Source organism: Myxine glutinosa, chromosome 1 (genome assembly GCF_964187855.1).
Source record: "Myxine glutinosa chromosome 1, kmMyxGlut1.1, whole genome shotgun sequence".
NCBI classification, from domain to species: Eukaryota; Metazoa; Chordata; class Myxini; order Myxiniformes; family Myxinidae; genus Myxine; species Myxine glutinosa.
In genome coordinates this window covers 118,807,150-118,824,970 of record NC_136261.1, presented here as the reverse complement: position 1 = coordinate 118,824,970, position 17,821 = coordinate 118,807,150, and the positions used below count along the sequence as shown (strand labels likewise).

The following is a 17,821-nucleotide window of genomic DNA, read 5'->3' as shown; positions in this document are numbered from 1 at the left end:
TTCATGGATGGTCGTGTGAAGTTTCAGGTTTCATTAAATAAACATCAATACATCCTCGTTCTACTGCCATTGCTAATGTTAAGAACCATTTCTGTGCTGTCATTTGGAGAGAATATTTCTGAGAGAGATTATTGGTATCGAATACTGCGTTTAAGCTCTTTGGACCCTTATGCAGGACCTGCACGTGGACAGGCTGACACAGCAAGCTCTGAACCTTGAGGAGAAGACAGAAATGTTGAATGCGCAAATGGAAGCCCAAGTCCTTGAGAAGAATGCAATTCAAGAGGCAGCATCTGAGGTCAGAGATAACTGTGACTGTCGGTTCTCCATTGCGAAAATGTTATTGGTGCTTGACGATCGAAGCAGTGATTTGACGATTCAACTATTGGTCTTCGGAATTGGTGTGGGCAATTTAACCTTTTAATTTTGAATGATGGCCTGTAAAATAGTAACCTGATGGCATGCCAGCCTTTAAGATATTTTGGGGAAAAAAATGTGAAATAGTAATTCTTTCTTTCTCAATTTAATTTTCCTCTAATAGAAAGTACGTCATCCATTAAAGAAACAAGTAAAATAAACAATAATAACCCAAATGGCAATTTCGAAAAATAAATTAGATTCCCCCAAAGCTCTGTCACTCCACTTATATAATAGACATAGTGCCACTGACAAACTTTATTGTCGTCACATTATTCTACTTAATCTACATCGTTCTAACGTATGCAGCACAAGGCTGCAGAGTAGTATAATTGGATCAGGGCGTGGCTGTGTCACTGATGCAATGCCCGCGTAGGTTAAGGCAGGAATTTGGAATTTGTTTCGGGCGCCGGTAATAGCATGCCTACTCTTCAAGAAGGACAACGTGGGATCGTTCATGTCCACCAACTAATTCCGGCAGACGGGACTCCCTGTTTAACGTCCATCTGAGGGATGGTACACACATTGATGAATCACCCTACCTTTGAAACACCGGATGACAGTTTATAGCTGGGTCGAGATTCGAACCAATGTTAGACAGCTTAGAGGGGAGTGTGCATACCTCTAGGGTCTAGGCCATTCTGCCAGCTACACTTCTTCCAATGGTCAAACAATTTTTTGATCCTATTCAGAAGCCCAGTCCCTCTGAAGTGTTTTTAATGCAGTGAATGTGATTCTCTTAACTTCTTCAGCTGATGCAAAACAGACATAAAACAAAAACCGTCATGTTTTCTTACGTAATAGATGACCATTAAAATATTGTGTGCATAATAACAAAACGTTATCAAATGTACTCAGTATTAGTCCTAAAATAGTTGTCAGTGGAGCAACACGTGTCAAAAACACACGTGTCAAACCTCTATGTGCGATGCATGTATTGTTGACAATTATGGTTTTGGCACCGTGTTCGCAATGATTCCTGGTAATAAACAAAGTGAAATAAGCAACGAGATAAATTAGCTGAAAAAAGAAGTCAATGCGGTGCTGAGAACATGGCAGCAGAATCATTGATGACAAAACTGTTTTGTTATGAGTTGGCCTGGTGTGTGGACTGCAGGCAAGGATGGAGAGTGAAGCTCTGGCAATGGAAAAAAAGGAGCTCCTGCAACAGTGGAACAGCAGCATTGTTGGCATGAGAAACAGAGATGAGACTTTCATGGCAGCACAGGAGGCCCTCGAGTCAGTTAGGCCTGGTGTCATAGTACATGTCGTTACTTTTTATCTCCTTTCCATCCCTTCATATCCACCCCTCTTTCTTTCACTCACCCACACTCATTTATCTTCATGTATTGCAGAAAACGACGTCAGGATGTCTCCTCTCTGGACACGGAGCTCGCAGCCTACAAACGTTTAATCCAGCAGGAGGAAGAAAGGAATGGGAAGTTGGTTCTTGAGCTGCACCGTGCTGAGGGAGATGCTGCCATGGCACAAGGTTTTACGGCTAAAGCATTGACCCAGCAGGAGGTTCTGAGGATTGATGGATCAAACTTGAATCGGATCTTGCAGGAAACCCAAGACGCTCTCAGTAACACCACAGCAGTAAGAGGCACTATGAACGAGCAATGCCATAAGCTGGAAAATTACTTTCCAAAAATATTCTTCGTTGGTAATTAATAATGTGTCCCTAACAATGTAAATAACTTTTTGAAAAAACTAAAAACTTCCACAGTCTCCTGTATTTATCCTGTATTTAGTCATCATGGTCATCCTGTATTTAGAATTTTTTTCAGTGGAAATTCCTCAAGAAGGGTAGACTCATAACCATTCATAACTATGGAGTTCATAGAACACTCTACGCCATGCAGTCTTGAGAAAAAGGACATGGGTAGGGTTTTTTTCGACTCTTGCTTTGCGGTTCCAAGCACAATCTATATTTCCTATGATCTGCGATTTTGACTGAATCTCGATATTCGTCAACGCTGATAGCACAAGCAGCAAACTTGATTGGTCGAGATGGCGTACTATTTTGTGCACGTTCTACTAAACTGGAGGTTTTTGAAAGTGCCAACAAGGCGATTTGTGTTTTTCAGTGTTCAAGTGTATAATTGAATTGAAATAAATTAAACGTTTTAAAGGCTGCAGAGAAATTTTGTTTTTCAGAAGTTTACTACCATTAATGTACCGTCTTTACATGACCTTAATTACCCTCGCCAGAGGAGAGGGTATTGCATTTGAGTCCATTTGTTTGTCTGTTTGTTTGTTTGTCTGCACAGAATAAATATGATTTTCTCTGCAACCGTTGGTCCGATTGACAGAAAATTTTCTCCATAGGTGCACCTCCACCTGCATAATTTTTTTAATGATAATTATGACGTCATAGGTCACGTGATATGGGTGCCATCTTGGAAAAACCTAAAAACGTTGCACCTCTATATCTCCAAAAGCGCTGCACAGACAAAAATTGAGACCTGACTCATTGTAAAGAAGTCTCCATGGGGCATAACATATGTCAATGATGATGTCATAGGTGTCTCCATTATGACGTCATAATTCGACAAGTATAAAACGGCATCTGATCAAGATGAAATTTGTTGAGCGTCATCTAGGGATAAATTGGTGGAGAAAAAAAAACGAGGACGTCATCGGTCATGTGGTTCGGCCCCCATATTTGTTTTAACACAAAAGCCTTAAAAACCACTAAAACACGTCCTGATGAAGGTCTGCAATCTCAGATTGCTCTTTCTTGTTAACATTTGTTTTTCAAGGTTTATTTCCATACTCTGTACAAGGGTAAGTAAAAATAAATAATAATTTCACACTTGCGTGACAGAGTTCGGGGCATTTCCAAAAAGTTAAATGTTGTGGTGAAATGCCTTAAACAACAAACTGTCAACTGTCAGACAAGAACTATAAGTCAATGACTATGAGCAAAGGTAAACACAAGAATGCACAAAATAATGAAATACAAGAATTGTTTGAATATCATCAGGGGAATATTTTGCACTATACACCTACATATTGGGATATGATTAAGTTTTTGTAGGAGGATCTGTTCACGTACGGCTCAGCTTTCATTGCTCCGTCAATTGTGTTTCAAAGACGAGTACAGTAAAATTTCATTGTATTCATGGAGTACGATGTGCGAGTGTCGGGTAAGAACAAATTGTTACTGCATCTGGTATGATAAGTGATGTGCCCCCTATAGAGTGGGTGAAAGGGGGGTTTTCTCCCAAATATTGGTATTTCATTCAAAGATATTTTCAGAAACCACCAGACAGATCCAGACCAAACTTGTCACGAGGCCTCAGAATCATGCCATAACCTTGAGTTATACGCCTCATGGCCATATCCCCCTCCCCCGAAAATGGGGCCAAGAGCCCCCTCCCTGAATCCCTAAATTTCATGAAAACATCTCCACAACTACCTGAGCGATACAGACCAAATTTGGTACAATTCTTCAGGACAGTAAGGTCTCATGGGGTTGTGCTCCCATTTAAAGGGGGTAAAATTGGGTTTTTGCCCCAAAGAGTGGTTTCATCTCAAATTCAGGTAATTTTTTTTTTTAATCTCAGAAACCATGGGGAAATAACTGTCAGTCCCTCACGGGGCTATTTATGTTTGATTACCAGACAGGCAAACAGACTAAAACAATTACCTTGCTTTTCTGTGCATGTGTGCTTGGGATGACATTCTGTACAATTTGCCAAATTCAGAGCCAAAGTACAGTAATGCTAAACTGCAGGTTCATGTTCCGATTCATGTTTTGATTGGTATTCTCCAGTGTTCAAAATATAACATGTAGTTCCTCGATCATAAATCGACGTCTGTAGACAGACAGACAGACAGGCAGACAGACAGGGCTGGCAGGATAGCCTAGACTTTAGAGGTATGTACACTCACCTCTAAGCTGTCTTACCTGAGTTCGAATTCCGACCCAGATATAAACTGTCATCTTGGTGTTTCAGAGGCAGGGTGATACATCAATGTGTGTGCCGTTCCTCAAATAGACATAAAATGTGTGCCCCATCTGCCAGCATTAGGTGGTGGACGTTAAAGATCACACAGTGTCCTTCACGAAGAGTAGGCGAGCTATTGCCAGCACCATGGCTAAATCCCAAATTCCTGCCATAACCCACAGAGGGCATTGGCATTGCGTTAACGTAGCTTTTGGGTGTTTGTGAATGTTTATATGGCTGAGAACCAAACCTGGACAAGTCACCACTCTGTCATAGGATGTTGAAATTTCCACTGAACAGCCACGGGAATTGAATCCACACCAGTGAGAGCAATGCCAATGATGCTTTATCCATTCCACAATCAAGATGCTCTTAAGCACGTGGCCCATATTAAATTTGTGACCTTTTGAACAATTTGCATGAGAACATGTGATATTTGAAAACATTTCCATCAGAACAAGAGGAAAACACCTCGGGGAATACTCGTACAATAGTCTGATATGTCTTGAAAATGAAGTAAAAGCACTCTCTGAGGTGTAAGTATCATATATGTAAATTTGAGTTTGGCAATATAAAAGTTTGAGCTTGATATTTCAATGATAGTCGTTTGGGTTTATTAAAACCAAAGAGCATATTTTCTTTTAGACCTGTATTATTCCATCCCAATTCTCCTAGAGGCCTCCATTGAAATGCACATAGCCACGTTTCATTTTACCTGACTTTTCTCTTCTGGTTCTCTTTCCCTGAAACAATGCTTGTCTTATGAAGGAACGAGTACTGAAAACCTCTACCCTGGAGAACTTGAGTAAACAGATAGCCCAGACAAAGCAACAGAAGGCTGTGCTGGATGAGCAGATCATGGAGGCTTCTCTGGATCAGCTTGTTTCAGACAAAGAGACACAGGACACACGACGTCGCATTCAGAAGCTGCGAGCACGCGCAAAAGAGCTGGTGAGCACCTTTTGGTTGTGTAGAAGGACGAGAAATTGTCTATTGATAAAAAAAGTGGAAATTGATATGAAATTGGAAACGTATACAGAATATAACAGCTGTTTAATAATTGAACTTTTGCAATAACATCAAATGCTGAAATGAACTCCGTAAAAGTCTCCTCTGAGAATGACTGTGATTTGCTCACCTTCTTCACTATTGGCAGGAACTGGAGCAGGTGCGCGTGGAGAATGATGCAGCGTGCTTAGCGCTGCAAACCAATGAGGCTGAAGAAAAAGAAGCAAGGATGAAGCAGTCCCTGGCTGCCCTTCAGGAGAACATTAACCAACAGAATTTGCTCATTACGCAGGCCAAAGCAGAGCAGAATGAGACCATGCGGGTAGTTCAACAGAAACAAGTTACTATTGAACAGAATATGAAAAAGATGGAAAAGTTGCTCATTGCATCTCGGGTAAGTGTGAGATATATCTATAATGGAGCAGATGCGTATATGGCTATACACGTATATACAAAGAATATTCCTTTATCTTATGAAATGTGTTGTATGATAGTATCTTAGTATGATAATATCTTAGTATGATATCATATCTTCGTATGATATGTTGTGTTCAATAAAATCTCTTTCAAAAATGATAAAAATTATGAAGTGCATTTCCAAGACCGAGGATGGGCAGAGAAGGATACTCCTGCCCGGAAGGTGGGAGCGCCCACTAGTAATGACATTTTGTGAAAGAGTTAAATGAATATTTATGGATACAGTAGTGTTCTCGCGTCGATCTCGCAAATACACCTTGCACACCTTTCATCCATGCTCACCAAACGAACCAAAAGTTCATTCTTGCTTGGCTGCTTGCTTCATCTAATTTGACTTATTCTGGCATCAGCTCTGAATTCTTACCAGAATGTTCACCGCTGATCTTTGTTGACCAATAGTGACAGCGGATACAGAAAATTTGTAAAGGTGATGTGGGAGGGGTCCATCACTTTACAAAAATGTCCAAGCAGTGGTGGACGCATCATTTCAGAAAGGGCAATCCACATCCATCTTCACTGTAAAAACGCAGCAAGTGCAAAAGAACAGGGGGATTTTAAGGATACACTACTGACTAAACTTGGTATTCATTAAATAGTATTCCATGCCACTCCCTCAGAGCTGGCACTCAATTTAACAAAGTAACTGGGGACGTGTGGTGTGGATAGCCCAAACATTTCTTGAACAGTGGCCAATCCCAGTTCGTCCTTTTCTGATGGCTCCAAAGTTCAATCCAGGCTGCTCTTTTGCATCATCCCTACAGATTTCTCATTGGAGACTGTAAGGATGCATTCTTCCTTAGTCTTCACAATAAATGCTGTTTGCATTCAGTGAGATTCGCTCGAATATCACTTTGAAGTTCAAAAGACACAACTATAAAACATTGGGAATTCTGTGAACATTCGGTATTTTCACCCTTTCTCGAGGTAACTGTCACATTCCCCTTTATTTACACCAAGCCTAGGAACCATTCTTAAATAACGACAAAGGGCAAGAAAATTATTTAAATAAAATGTTCGACATGTAATATATGGTAATATATGGATGTCCTCTTTATATATGCTTTTTGTTTGTCACAATGTTTTTGCCAAAATCGATATCAACTAAAGCGACGTGCTCCTCTTTCTTTGTGCACAAGGCGAGGGTTGATGCTATACTGGAAAGTCAATCACAAGGGTCGCTTATTGGTGATCTTACTAAGAGAAAAAGATCAGAGGTTTATGCATCAATCCTTTCATTTTTATTTTTTTTCAAATAAGTAAATTTGGATAAACAAATTTGGATAGGATAAATAAGGTGGATAAGAAAGTCAATTTGATGCTGTATTCAATTTTTATAAGATGCTGTAACGATTCTTTTTGTCTCTACCCTCATGGGGTCAGGGTGAAGATTTAGGGCCATTGCAAATCCAGGTGAAGCAGTTGCATCGCAATGCAGCCGAAAGACAGACCAACATCGAGCATCTGCAACGGCAGTGGCTCCAGAAACAGTCTGAGCTTTTAAAGCTGGTACAGAAGAGGGAAGAGCAGGCAGCTTGCACAACAAGGCTGCGCACAAGAGTTACTGTGTTGCAACAGCGACGACTCCGAGTAGAAAGTACTTTCTTTTATTTTTGGCTCTTACCTGTAATCTTGCTAAATATGGCATGTTGTTAAACACTTTTCTCATGTAAATCCATTTCTTCATTTTAAGAAAGTTTAAAAGGTAACAATCCAGATATTGTAAATCCTGTAGGCCCAATGTCAAGCGCAACTGATTTAGCCCAAATGCACCTCGATCTCCTTACCCAGATGAACTGGAACAACAGAGGCGAGAAGAGAGTGAAGCAGTTCAACGCACTGAGAGGTTACGTTCAGCACTGCAGCGCCTGAGTCATAAACTGCATGCTAAAAAAGGTCTCAAGGAAGAACTTTTGTTGAGCAACTCGACGCTGGCTGGGGATTCAATGGATGAGACACGGGACAATGAACTGCACATTCTAGAGCTGGAGGAACAGGTAGACCAGGTGCGGGAAAGTGGAAACACCTTGACAAAGAGCATTATTGAAGCACAGTGAGTCACGATTTTCGTTTACCTGTTGTATTGCTCATGCTATCAAGTTATCTAGTTCTGTCAAGTTGTGTCTGACTTCTGGTGACATTCATGAACAGATGTCTCCAAATATCACTATCCTGCACTGCTTTGTGAAGCTCTGGCAGAAACAGCCTGGTTGCAGTTTATTGTGTATGACAGTTTATTAATTAGATTTTATCTTTTCTTTTGTCTGTCTATCCCTTTGTTTTTGTTTTTTCTCATTCATTACATGCCTTGCTCATTCTCTGACTCTGCTTCTTATCCCCTCTTTTTTTTTTCTTCAAACATCTCTATCAACCTCAATGACTATATTTGATCACTACTCTTGAAACATATCTTTGCCATTATCTTCCGATTCCATACCTCCATAGGGATCCCTGGTGTTGGCTTAGCGGTTAGGGTGCCAGCTTGGGATCCTAGGATCCTGGGTTCGAATCCCGGTCGATCGCTAAATTAACACCAGGGGGTTGACTCAGCCTGTCATCCTTCCGAGGTCGGCAAATTGAGTACCAGCTTGCTGTGATGAATGATCACGGTGTGTACCCCAATTTAGAATAGGTGCACCGTATCCCTGCGCATCGTAAGAGCGTGACCAAGGGTTGGCGTCAGGAAGGGCATCCGGCCAAAAACATTGCCTCAAACAGGGAACCATGATTGTCATGGGGCCCGCAAGGCTAACCCCCGCTCTAGCAGGGAAAATGGCCTTAAAACTATCATTCATTCGTTTGTATTGTATTCAGTGTATTCATTCATTCATTCATTCATTCATTCATTCATTCCATACCTCCATAGCATTAGGAGAAGAGTGGAAGGTGAAAAGTGAGTGGGAGAGGCAGGGCTATTGGGGGTTGGTGGGAGGGGAGGAAGTTCACAGGTATTAAAGAAAACCTCAGAGGTAGAAGTGGGAGAGACCATTAAGTAGTGGGCTCCTGGTTTGAATGCCTCGAAGGAATAGCTTGAGATAATATCGTTGGAAGACGGTTCTTCAAGTGAGACAAGAGAGGGGGAAATGAATGTAAGTGTTAAGCTTCGTAATGGGTTGGGTAACCAGTTAATCGTTTCTGTTCGAATACATGTGATGTGAGGGTTATAGAGTGTTTGCGGGGGAGGCGGGATTTTGAGTGAGGGGCGGTGGGAGGTAGGCATGAGGTGGAGAGGTGAGAGGGTAGAAGAGGAAAGACCAATATCACTGTGGGGGGTGGGGGGGAGGTGGGGTGGGGTTTGGGGGAGAAAGGTTGATTGGGGGTCTTATACTACCTGGCCTCAAGTGGTGGAGAGGATGGGAGGCATGGCATCGGCTCGGAGAGGGGAACTACATTCTATGAGCTGTGGAGGGATGAAGAAGGTCTTGGCCCTGCAGATAATTTCAAGTTACCAGCTAGCTTTACCTCGTAGAGATATGATCTGCTTAAGACAATTTTGAGATGATTGTGAGTCTCAAGAACTCCAGAAGTTGCACCTCTCCCAGAAGCTGACAGAAATCCATTGAGGAATTTGCAAGATGGTCATTATAGGGGACAATGTGAGAGTATCTAGGAAGCTGCTACGTGGCAGTCACATCATTACATAAGTGAGTGTATCAGGGATGGGATGTTGGGGATGATATCTAGAGGTATAAAGGTATGAACTGATGGAACGGAGAGAGGAGAACGCTAAGAAACAAATCCCAAGCACTGCCTATGTCCAGATTTTACGAGGTAGGAGACTAGTCTGTAGAAGAGACAGTGGACTGTCTGCCAGACCAAACTGTCTGATTACATTTTCAGATGCAGTGGTGCCTTGGTAATTACCTGAAGACAACCAGAGAGACAGATGCTTTCAAAAGAACATGGTGTGAGGAGCCAAGGGGAGCTGAGGAAGACTAGGAAAGGTTGGAGGGAAAGTTGGATGTGATCAGGCCAAGAATGGAGTGGGAGTCAATAGGAGAAATATGATTTGGGAATCCTACAAAATGGGTCAGGTCTGAAGTGTCAGTAAAAGATTTGCACCTGAGGATGGGGTATTGCTACATCACAGGTATGACCTTGCAGTCTTTGACCTCTTTCCACTTGCACCTTCTGCACAAAATGTAATATATCTGCGAAGCTTTACCTTGAACTATTATCTGATATGATATTCTTGACTTTTATATAAAATGTATTTGCTCTTACCATATCATATATACAACCACAAAATCAATAAGCTGCTCTTCTTCGTTGTTCCTCTTTTCTACTACAAAACGACGTTGCACTCTTTCTACAACTCCATTGCCTCACCAACATACCCATTAAAGTCACCACCAACCACGATTCTCTCTGCACCGAGTATCTTTGCCATCACTCTATCCATATCTTCCCAAAATACACCCTTGTCACCACTTTGGCACCCAACGTGAGAGGCATAAACACCGATCACATATATTACACACCGATCACATATTGTACCTATAATTTAAAAAATGTCATTGAGTTCGTATTTTTAGCTCTGCCTTGGTGGTGTGGCTGTATGTGTGAGGAAATTTGTCCGTCATATAGTAACGCCAAGCAAGGAATCTCGTAAACCTGAGTTAAGCCATCTACTCCCTCCCCATCCTTGTCATAATGATTACTCCCCCTGACTCATAATAAATTCACATCATTCTGAGCCTGGAGAATGGGATGCACTCTGCAAGAATACGAGAGAGTGGAGGCTGCCACCATGACCCATTGTGAGATGGTTATACCTTGAGTGAGATACTGCTGACTATGCCTCCATTCAGATCTAATTCCCGTCGCATCCTTTAATAGCTCACAGCCATGAGGACAGATACCTTCCCCTATTATCTCCCTTTTATCTTGTATTGTCCTGGCTTTAAGGTTTATTTCTTCTATTGCAAACCCCATTCACCCCTGATCTTTTTTTAATTTCTGTATTTTTTTTATGTTGAACGCTCCAGGCACAGACTATATAATCCTCATCGAGGCCACGCCTAAATAAAAGAGCTGCATTGATAGAAAAGTGAATGAATAGAGAATAGTCTATGAGTTTTTGAGAAAGTAAAAAATCTGTTTTTTTTAAAAAAGGGGAAAGACATAAGACATGAGTAAGTGTTTGGAAAGACATGAGAAGGTAAAGAGTTCCAGAGTTTGGCAGTGGTGGGGAAGAAACAAACATCATAACGGCCCACCCGTGAGTTGCTAATGGCCACACAATAATCATGAGATGTAGTGGCTTGTCGAGTATTCCGTGGTCTCGCTAATAGGAGAGGTACACAAGCAGCAAGTTCTTGGGAGCAGAAACCGAAGTAATATCTGTAGAAAAGAGAAAGAGAGGCAACTTTGCGGTGTCATTCGAGCGAGTCGAGTTTTGAGGTCAGATTGGGAGAGTTGACAAGTCGTATTACTTTGGATTCAATTCTGTCCAGTAAGTATGTGGAGCTGGAACCTCCCCAGATGTGAGAGCAGTATTCTATACAATGTAAAATCAATCCTTTATATAGTTGAAGCAACTGTTGAGAGTTGAAGAATCTTCAACATCTGAACAGGACTCACAGTTTCTTTGAGGCAGACGTAACTATTTGTGTAATGTTTGAATTCCAGGATAAATTTGAAGTTAGGGTAATACCTAGTAGGTTTATTGAATCGCAGGGTGTAATTGTGGAGCTTTCATAGGAGATTACAGAGTTGGGAGGAGTTTCAGAGAGAGATGGGAAGCATTGAACGTAACCTGATTACATTTGCCCCACTGGGAAATCTTGTCCAAATCCGAATTTAAAGAGGTGGCTGTGATCAAACTAGATATATCTCTTTATTTTTCAGGCTTGCAGCTACAGTTTTGTAAGAAGTTAAATACGTGTTGCGATCTGATGTCCTGTTGGGCCTCCATCATGGTTTGATTTTTTTTAATGATTAAAGATGAAAAATAACTCATTCTATTTGAAACTCGACACAATGACTTTTTACTTGAGCAGTAATCATTTGATATTGCTGTTTCCCTTGTTGGTTCCTCCAGGCAACAGTTAATGCTCTGGGAGAAGAAGACAATATTGACACGTGAGGCATATGCCACCATTGACTCAGACTATGGGAAGGGAGAAATCCAAAGTATGCGATCCGAGATCCACCGAATGCAGGTATGCGACCTAGAATAAGCCCTATACATCAACTGAGGCCATTTTGGAGCTCTTTGGATTCTGTGATATACTTTTACGATCTTACAAGTAATTGTGAGATTTCAGTGGTTCGAAAATATCAAATACATATATTTAGAATGTTACATTTACTCCAGTAATATTCTTTTCTGTGGGATAACAACCCCAATAACACTGGTTTGGATGTAATAGCACAGAGCACACCCCAAATACACATATTGTTGATTATTAGCCCCTTGTTGGATTTAGTCCGAAACGGGGGCTTTTGGATTTGCTCTCATCCATCCGTCCGTCTGCAATCATATCTTGGAGATGTATGGACTGTTTTTTTTCATACTTGGCACAAAGACGATACACGACGGTATACATATGCACATCATTTTGTTTCGCGATGCAATCCAAGATGGCTGACTGGCAGCCATTTTAGTTTAAAAAAAACAACCTGATGTTAAATACATCCTCAACCATTTCTCAGACGTGCATTTGCCAATGTTGTTCAAATTTGGCACATAGATAATGAATAATGTGTTACATATGTGCGTCATGTTTTTTCGAGATCAGATCCAATATGGCCAACTGGCGGCCATTTTGTTACTTAAACATGTATCCATCCATTTCTCGGACATGCATGGACCGATTTTCTTCAAACTTGGCAAAAAGACAATACATGAGCATACATATGCAGAAGATTTTGTTTTGTAATTCGATCAAAGATGGCCCACTGACGGTCTTTAACTCCGTACAGCAAAATTACTGAAACCACAGGGGCATTTATGTCTTTTTCTTCTTATTTTAGAAAGTACCATCTTTTTGATTATATGTCTTTAAAACATTATTTACAAGCATGTTTCACCTATGTAGCTAATTTTTTGATTTGATAGAGGCATAATAATTGGATGACATGTTAACAAAATCATTCTTGGGCGCAATCATACCGACTTCTTTCCTGGAAATACTGAGTAATGCAATACCGACTTCTTTCCTGGAAGTCCTAGGAGGTCAGACACAAGATTGTAGCCCAGCATGGACAATCTCAAGGCTACAAGTCCATCTCCAGAGACCTTGATGTTCCTGTGTCCACCGTACGCAATGTTATCAGGAAGTTTAAGGCCCATGGCACTGTAGCCAACCTCCCTGGACACAAGAGAAAGCTTGATTAAAGATTGCAGCGAAGGATTGTTTGAATGGTGAAGCATATGGAGCACCTCGATCAACTGTCAAACAGATTCAAGCTGACCTTCAGACCACTGGCGTCACTAGGGGGGTGCGGATGGTACGGACCGCACCGGGTGACACTATCAGAGGGGGTGACACCAATTTTTTGCAGTGTCAAGGCTTTCCGATCTTGCGATATTATCAATTGTAAGTGAGTTGGCGAAAGGCATTGATTTCGATGAAGTGATTCACAAGTTCGCAGCTTTGAAGGCCAAGAAAGGAAAGTTCTGAATTAGTGGAGATGTTCACTAAGTGCTGAAATGCTTGTGTATTTGTTCCTGTTGATTTTTATGGTATTATTTCATTTATGAGTATATTTCCATATGCATTTGTCTACAAGTTCTACATTATTTGGGCCATTATTGATTATGCAAACCTAATCCATTAATGTATCTCATGTAACAATAAAGTTTAACATTAAAATCAACAATTTTGATGTAGTTCTTAAACGTTTTTACTTCAAATTCCATTGTTTTCTTACCGAATTTTCACTTTAACCACATGAAACGATGTAAATGTAAATACATTTAGGCTGTGCGTATGATATTTTAATTTAAAGGTGTAATTTTAATTTTGCTAGTTGTTTATGTCACTACTATTGTCCCCCGTCGCACCGCGGAGCGAAAGAATAATGGTTTTCCCCTCCGTCCGTATGTGCGTCTGTCCGTGCGTGCGCGCGGGCATGCATGCGTGCGTGCGTGCATGCGTCCGTAAGCGAAGGACCGAATTCTAATTTGGTGTGTGGGTGCAACCCACGTCAAAATCCAAGATGGCCGCCGCCATGTATGTTTGATGCCATGTATGTCTGAACCTTGTGAGCGAAATATCTTGAAAAATAAGCGAAGTACCAACTTCTAATCTGGTGTGTGGGTGTATCTAGACATAAGGAAGAACGCTATTGAAAATTGGATCGCCACGTCAAAATCCAAGATGGTCGCCACCATATATATGTCTGAACATTGTGAGCGAAATATCTTGAAAAATAAACGAACTACTAACTTCTAATCTGGTGTGTGGGTGTATCTACGCATAAGGGAGAACAACAACAACAACATGCATTTTAAGGCCATTTTCCCTTCTAGAGTGGGGGTTAGCCTTGCGGTCCCCATGACAATCTTCTCCATTTTGCCCTATTTTCTGTATCTCTCCTTGTTAACCCCCTTGCCCGCATTTCTTCTTCCACCATCTTTAGCCAAGTCTTTCTCGGTCTTCCCCGTCCTCGACTTCCTTCTACATTCATTTCCATCACTCTTCTCAACCAGTCACTTTCATCCTTCCTCAACACATGACCAAACCATCTCAACCTGTTCCTCTTCACAGCATCAATCACAGGCTCTATTCCCATCATCTTTTGCAATTCATCATTTGTCTTCCTCTCTCTCAACGATACTCTGCACATCCACCGAACCATTCGCATTTCCAGCCTTTCCAGCCTTCGTTGCTGCTCTACGTTCATTACCCATGTCTCGCTCCCATAAATCATAACACTTCTCACACATGCAGCATACACCTTTCCCTTCAGCTTCAACGACACTCCCCTCCTCATCAGCACGCCACTCAGTTCCCGAAACTTCTTCCATGCACATATCACTCTTGCAACCGTTGACGAGTCTGATCCACCTTCTCCATTCAGCATGTCTCCGAGGTAGCAAAATGTTTTCACACCTTCCAGCTTCACGCCGTCTCCAAGATCCAACTCAACATTTCCTCCATCTGCAGCTCCCTCTGTGCACACCTTACATTTGAATGTAGCTGCCACACTGGTTAATGACCCTCTCAAAGCACTACATTTTTGATGAACCCACTCAGCGCACATTGTACATTGAATGGAGTTCACTCCGACACCCTTCCTGCACACAGCACATGGCCACTTCCCAGTTCTTTCCACCTCACCACATGCTTTACCACTTGCCATCACCTACGTCTTTCCTATATTCACCTTCAGACCTTTTGTCTCCATACATTCCTTCCACTTATTCATCTTTTCCTTCAGTCCATCCATACTTTCCGCAATCAACACCAGATCATCTGCATACAACAACTCCCACGGTAAACCCTCCTTTACGTTCTGAGCCAGCACCTCCATCACAGCTACAAATAGTAGTGGACTTAGTACCGACCCCCTGATGCACTCCCACCTTCACCTCAAACTCACCACTGTTCCCGTCCTTCGTCGTTACAGCTGTGCGCGCTCTTTTGTACATTGCCATCACTACTCTGATCAACCATTCCTCCACTCCCAGCTTCCTCAATGCCCATGTCAATACTTCACGTGGAACCCTATCGAATGCTTTCCCCAGATCAACAAACCCAAGAAACAACTTCTTCCTCTTCTCCATGTACTTCTCCTGCCTCACAATAAAGAGCGCGTCTGTCGTTCCTCTTCCTGGCATAAATCCAAACTGCATTTCGTCGATCTTCACCTTCTTCCTTATCCTCCTCTTCAACACCCTTTCCAATACCTTCATTCCATGCTCCAATAACTTTATCGCTCAGTACGAGCCACACTCCAGAGGGTCACCTTTCCCCTCGTATAGAGGGATGAGGGTACTCAGTTCCCAAGCCACTGGAATGCAGCCTTCTTTCACCACCAGATTACAGATCTCTGTCATTCTCTTCACACCCCAACTTCCTGCTGCCTTCAACATATCTCCCACAACTCCCGTCGGCCCTCCCGCTTTTCTACTCTTCATTGCTTTTATCGCTTCCTCGACTTCCTTCTCAGTTATCTTCTCTGCCGGTCCTAAAACTGGGTTACTCTCTATGTTGCCATCCCATTCATTCTCTGTATTCAACAGCATTTCCATATGTCTTTTCCATCTTCCTTTAATTCCATCTGGGTCCACAACAATTTGTCCCACTTCATCCTTCAAGCAACTCACCCCCATCACATCACACCTCTCTTTCGCTATCTGCTTTGCAATCCTGAATACCGCTCTCTGACCCTCTTCCGAATCCAAGCTTTCTTCGAACATTTTTTCCTACATGCCTCCTGCGCCTTTGCTACCTCTTTCTTTGCAGCCTTCTTGGCTGCCTTATAACTTTCATGCTCTGCTTTTTCTTCTCCCGTACCCTTCGCCTTCTGACACTCCTTGAACTTCTTCCTCTTCTCGTCAATCCTCTTTCCAACTTCCTCATCCCACCATCATGTTTCCGAGTGCCTCGGTGGTCCTTTTGTCCATCCACATACCTCACCAGCGGCTCCCAACAGACTATCTTTCATTGACATCCAACCACGTTCAAGCTCAACCACATCATCCTCTACCCTACTCAGCCTCTCTTTTAATGCCTCCCTTACTGTCACCTCTTTCAACCTCCACACCTTCATTCTCGGTTGGTACTTCACCTGCCGAGCTCTCCTCGCACCTTTCACCCTTATGTCGCAGACAACCAAGATCACCTTTGTGTCCCGGAGGTGCCCCCTATCTCGCCTACGCACCATCAGGTAGTCCACGGTTGTCGTCGACCCACCTGACGTGTATGGAACAAGCATATTATCCTCTTTCTGGAACTGAGTATTACAAATCAACAAATTAGCTCCATCAGCAAACTCCAAAATCCTTTCACCTTCTCCATTTCTCACACCATATCCGTAACCCCCATGAACTCCCTCAAAACCGTCCATACTCCTTCCCACATGTCCATTTAGATCTCCTCCTACCACAACAACTTCCTCATCTTTCACGTTTTCCATCAGCTTCTCCATCGCACACCAGAACTTGTCCTTCTCTTCATCGCTCCGACCAACCTGCGGAGCATATCCCAAGATGACGTTCACCAAGAGCTTTCCAATCATCATTTTCACCATCATCAACCTATCACTCACTCGAGTCACACTCACCACACTGTCTGCAAACTCCTCAGAAAACAGGACAGCAACGCCATGCAAGCCCTCTGGGCACCCTTGCCACACAAACTTGTATTTCTGTCCCTGCCTACCCTTCACCATTCTCACACGACTTCCCTTCCATCTCGTCTCTTTCACACAACATATGCCCACTCTTCTTCTGATCAATACTTCCACCACTTCTCCTGATCTCCCTGTCATGTCCCTACATTCCATGTCCCAAACCTCAGAAACCAATCTCCACTTCAGGCTGTACCCTGCCCATATGTAGTTGTAATTGTCATGGTTCTCTTTTTGAGGCAATGTTTTTATGGCCGGATGCCCTTCCTGACGCCAACCCTCTTAGTCGCCTCTTACGACACGCAGGGATACGGTGTACCTATTCTAACCAGGGTACACACCGGGATAAAGCTTTGAATAAAACCAAACGGGTTTAATCCTGAACAAATAAACGGAGAATGAAATCAATAATAACTATATACAATGAAGTAAAATAAATCCGATAAAAAAACTAAGCCGTCAAGTCACAAGCACAGAAGGGGCGAGGGACACAAAATGGCGACTTATCTCTGGTGGCAGCGGTTGAGAGGATGGGCACGGAGCAGGCGATGAGAGGATGGGCACGGAGCAGGCGATGAGATGAGCAGGATGACGAAGAGATGATGAGAAGACGAACAGGACCATCAATAGGCAATGGTGGAGTATGATAACGCCAAGGCCAA

At 42.4% G+C, this 17,821-nt stretch overlaps 1 protein-coding gene across 1 annotated transcript in view; it reads left to right on the top strand.

Annotated features, from left to right (window-relative positions):
* CCDC40 (coiled-coil domain 40 molecular ruler complex subunit) overlaps positions 1 to 17,821 on the top strand; it is a 107,356-nt gene that overhangs the window by 70,809 nt on the left and 18,726 nt on the right. Inside the window, exons 9-16 of the mRNA XM_078784153.1 lie at positions 176 to 298; positions 1,535 to 1,656; positions 1,773 to 2,016; positions 5,142 to 5,324; positions 5,530 to 5,775; positions 7,239 to 7,452; positions 7,647 to 7,908; positions 11,899 to 12,019. Coding sequence (XP_078640279.1) covers positions 176 to 298; positions 1,535 to 1,656; positions 1,773 to 2,016; positions 5,142 to 5,324; positions 5,530 to 5,775; positions 7,239 to 7,452; positions 7,647 to 7,908; positions 11,899 to 12,019 — 1,515 coding nt within the window. The remainder of the gene's footprint in view (positions 1 to 175; positions 299 to 1,534; positions 1,657 to 1,772; positions 2,017 to 5,141; positions 5,325 to 5,529; positions 5,776 to 7,238; positions 7,453 to 7,646; positions 7,909 to 11,898; positions 12,020 to 17,821) is intronic.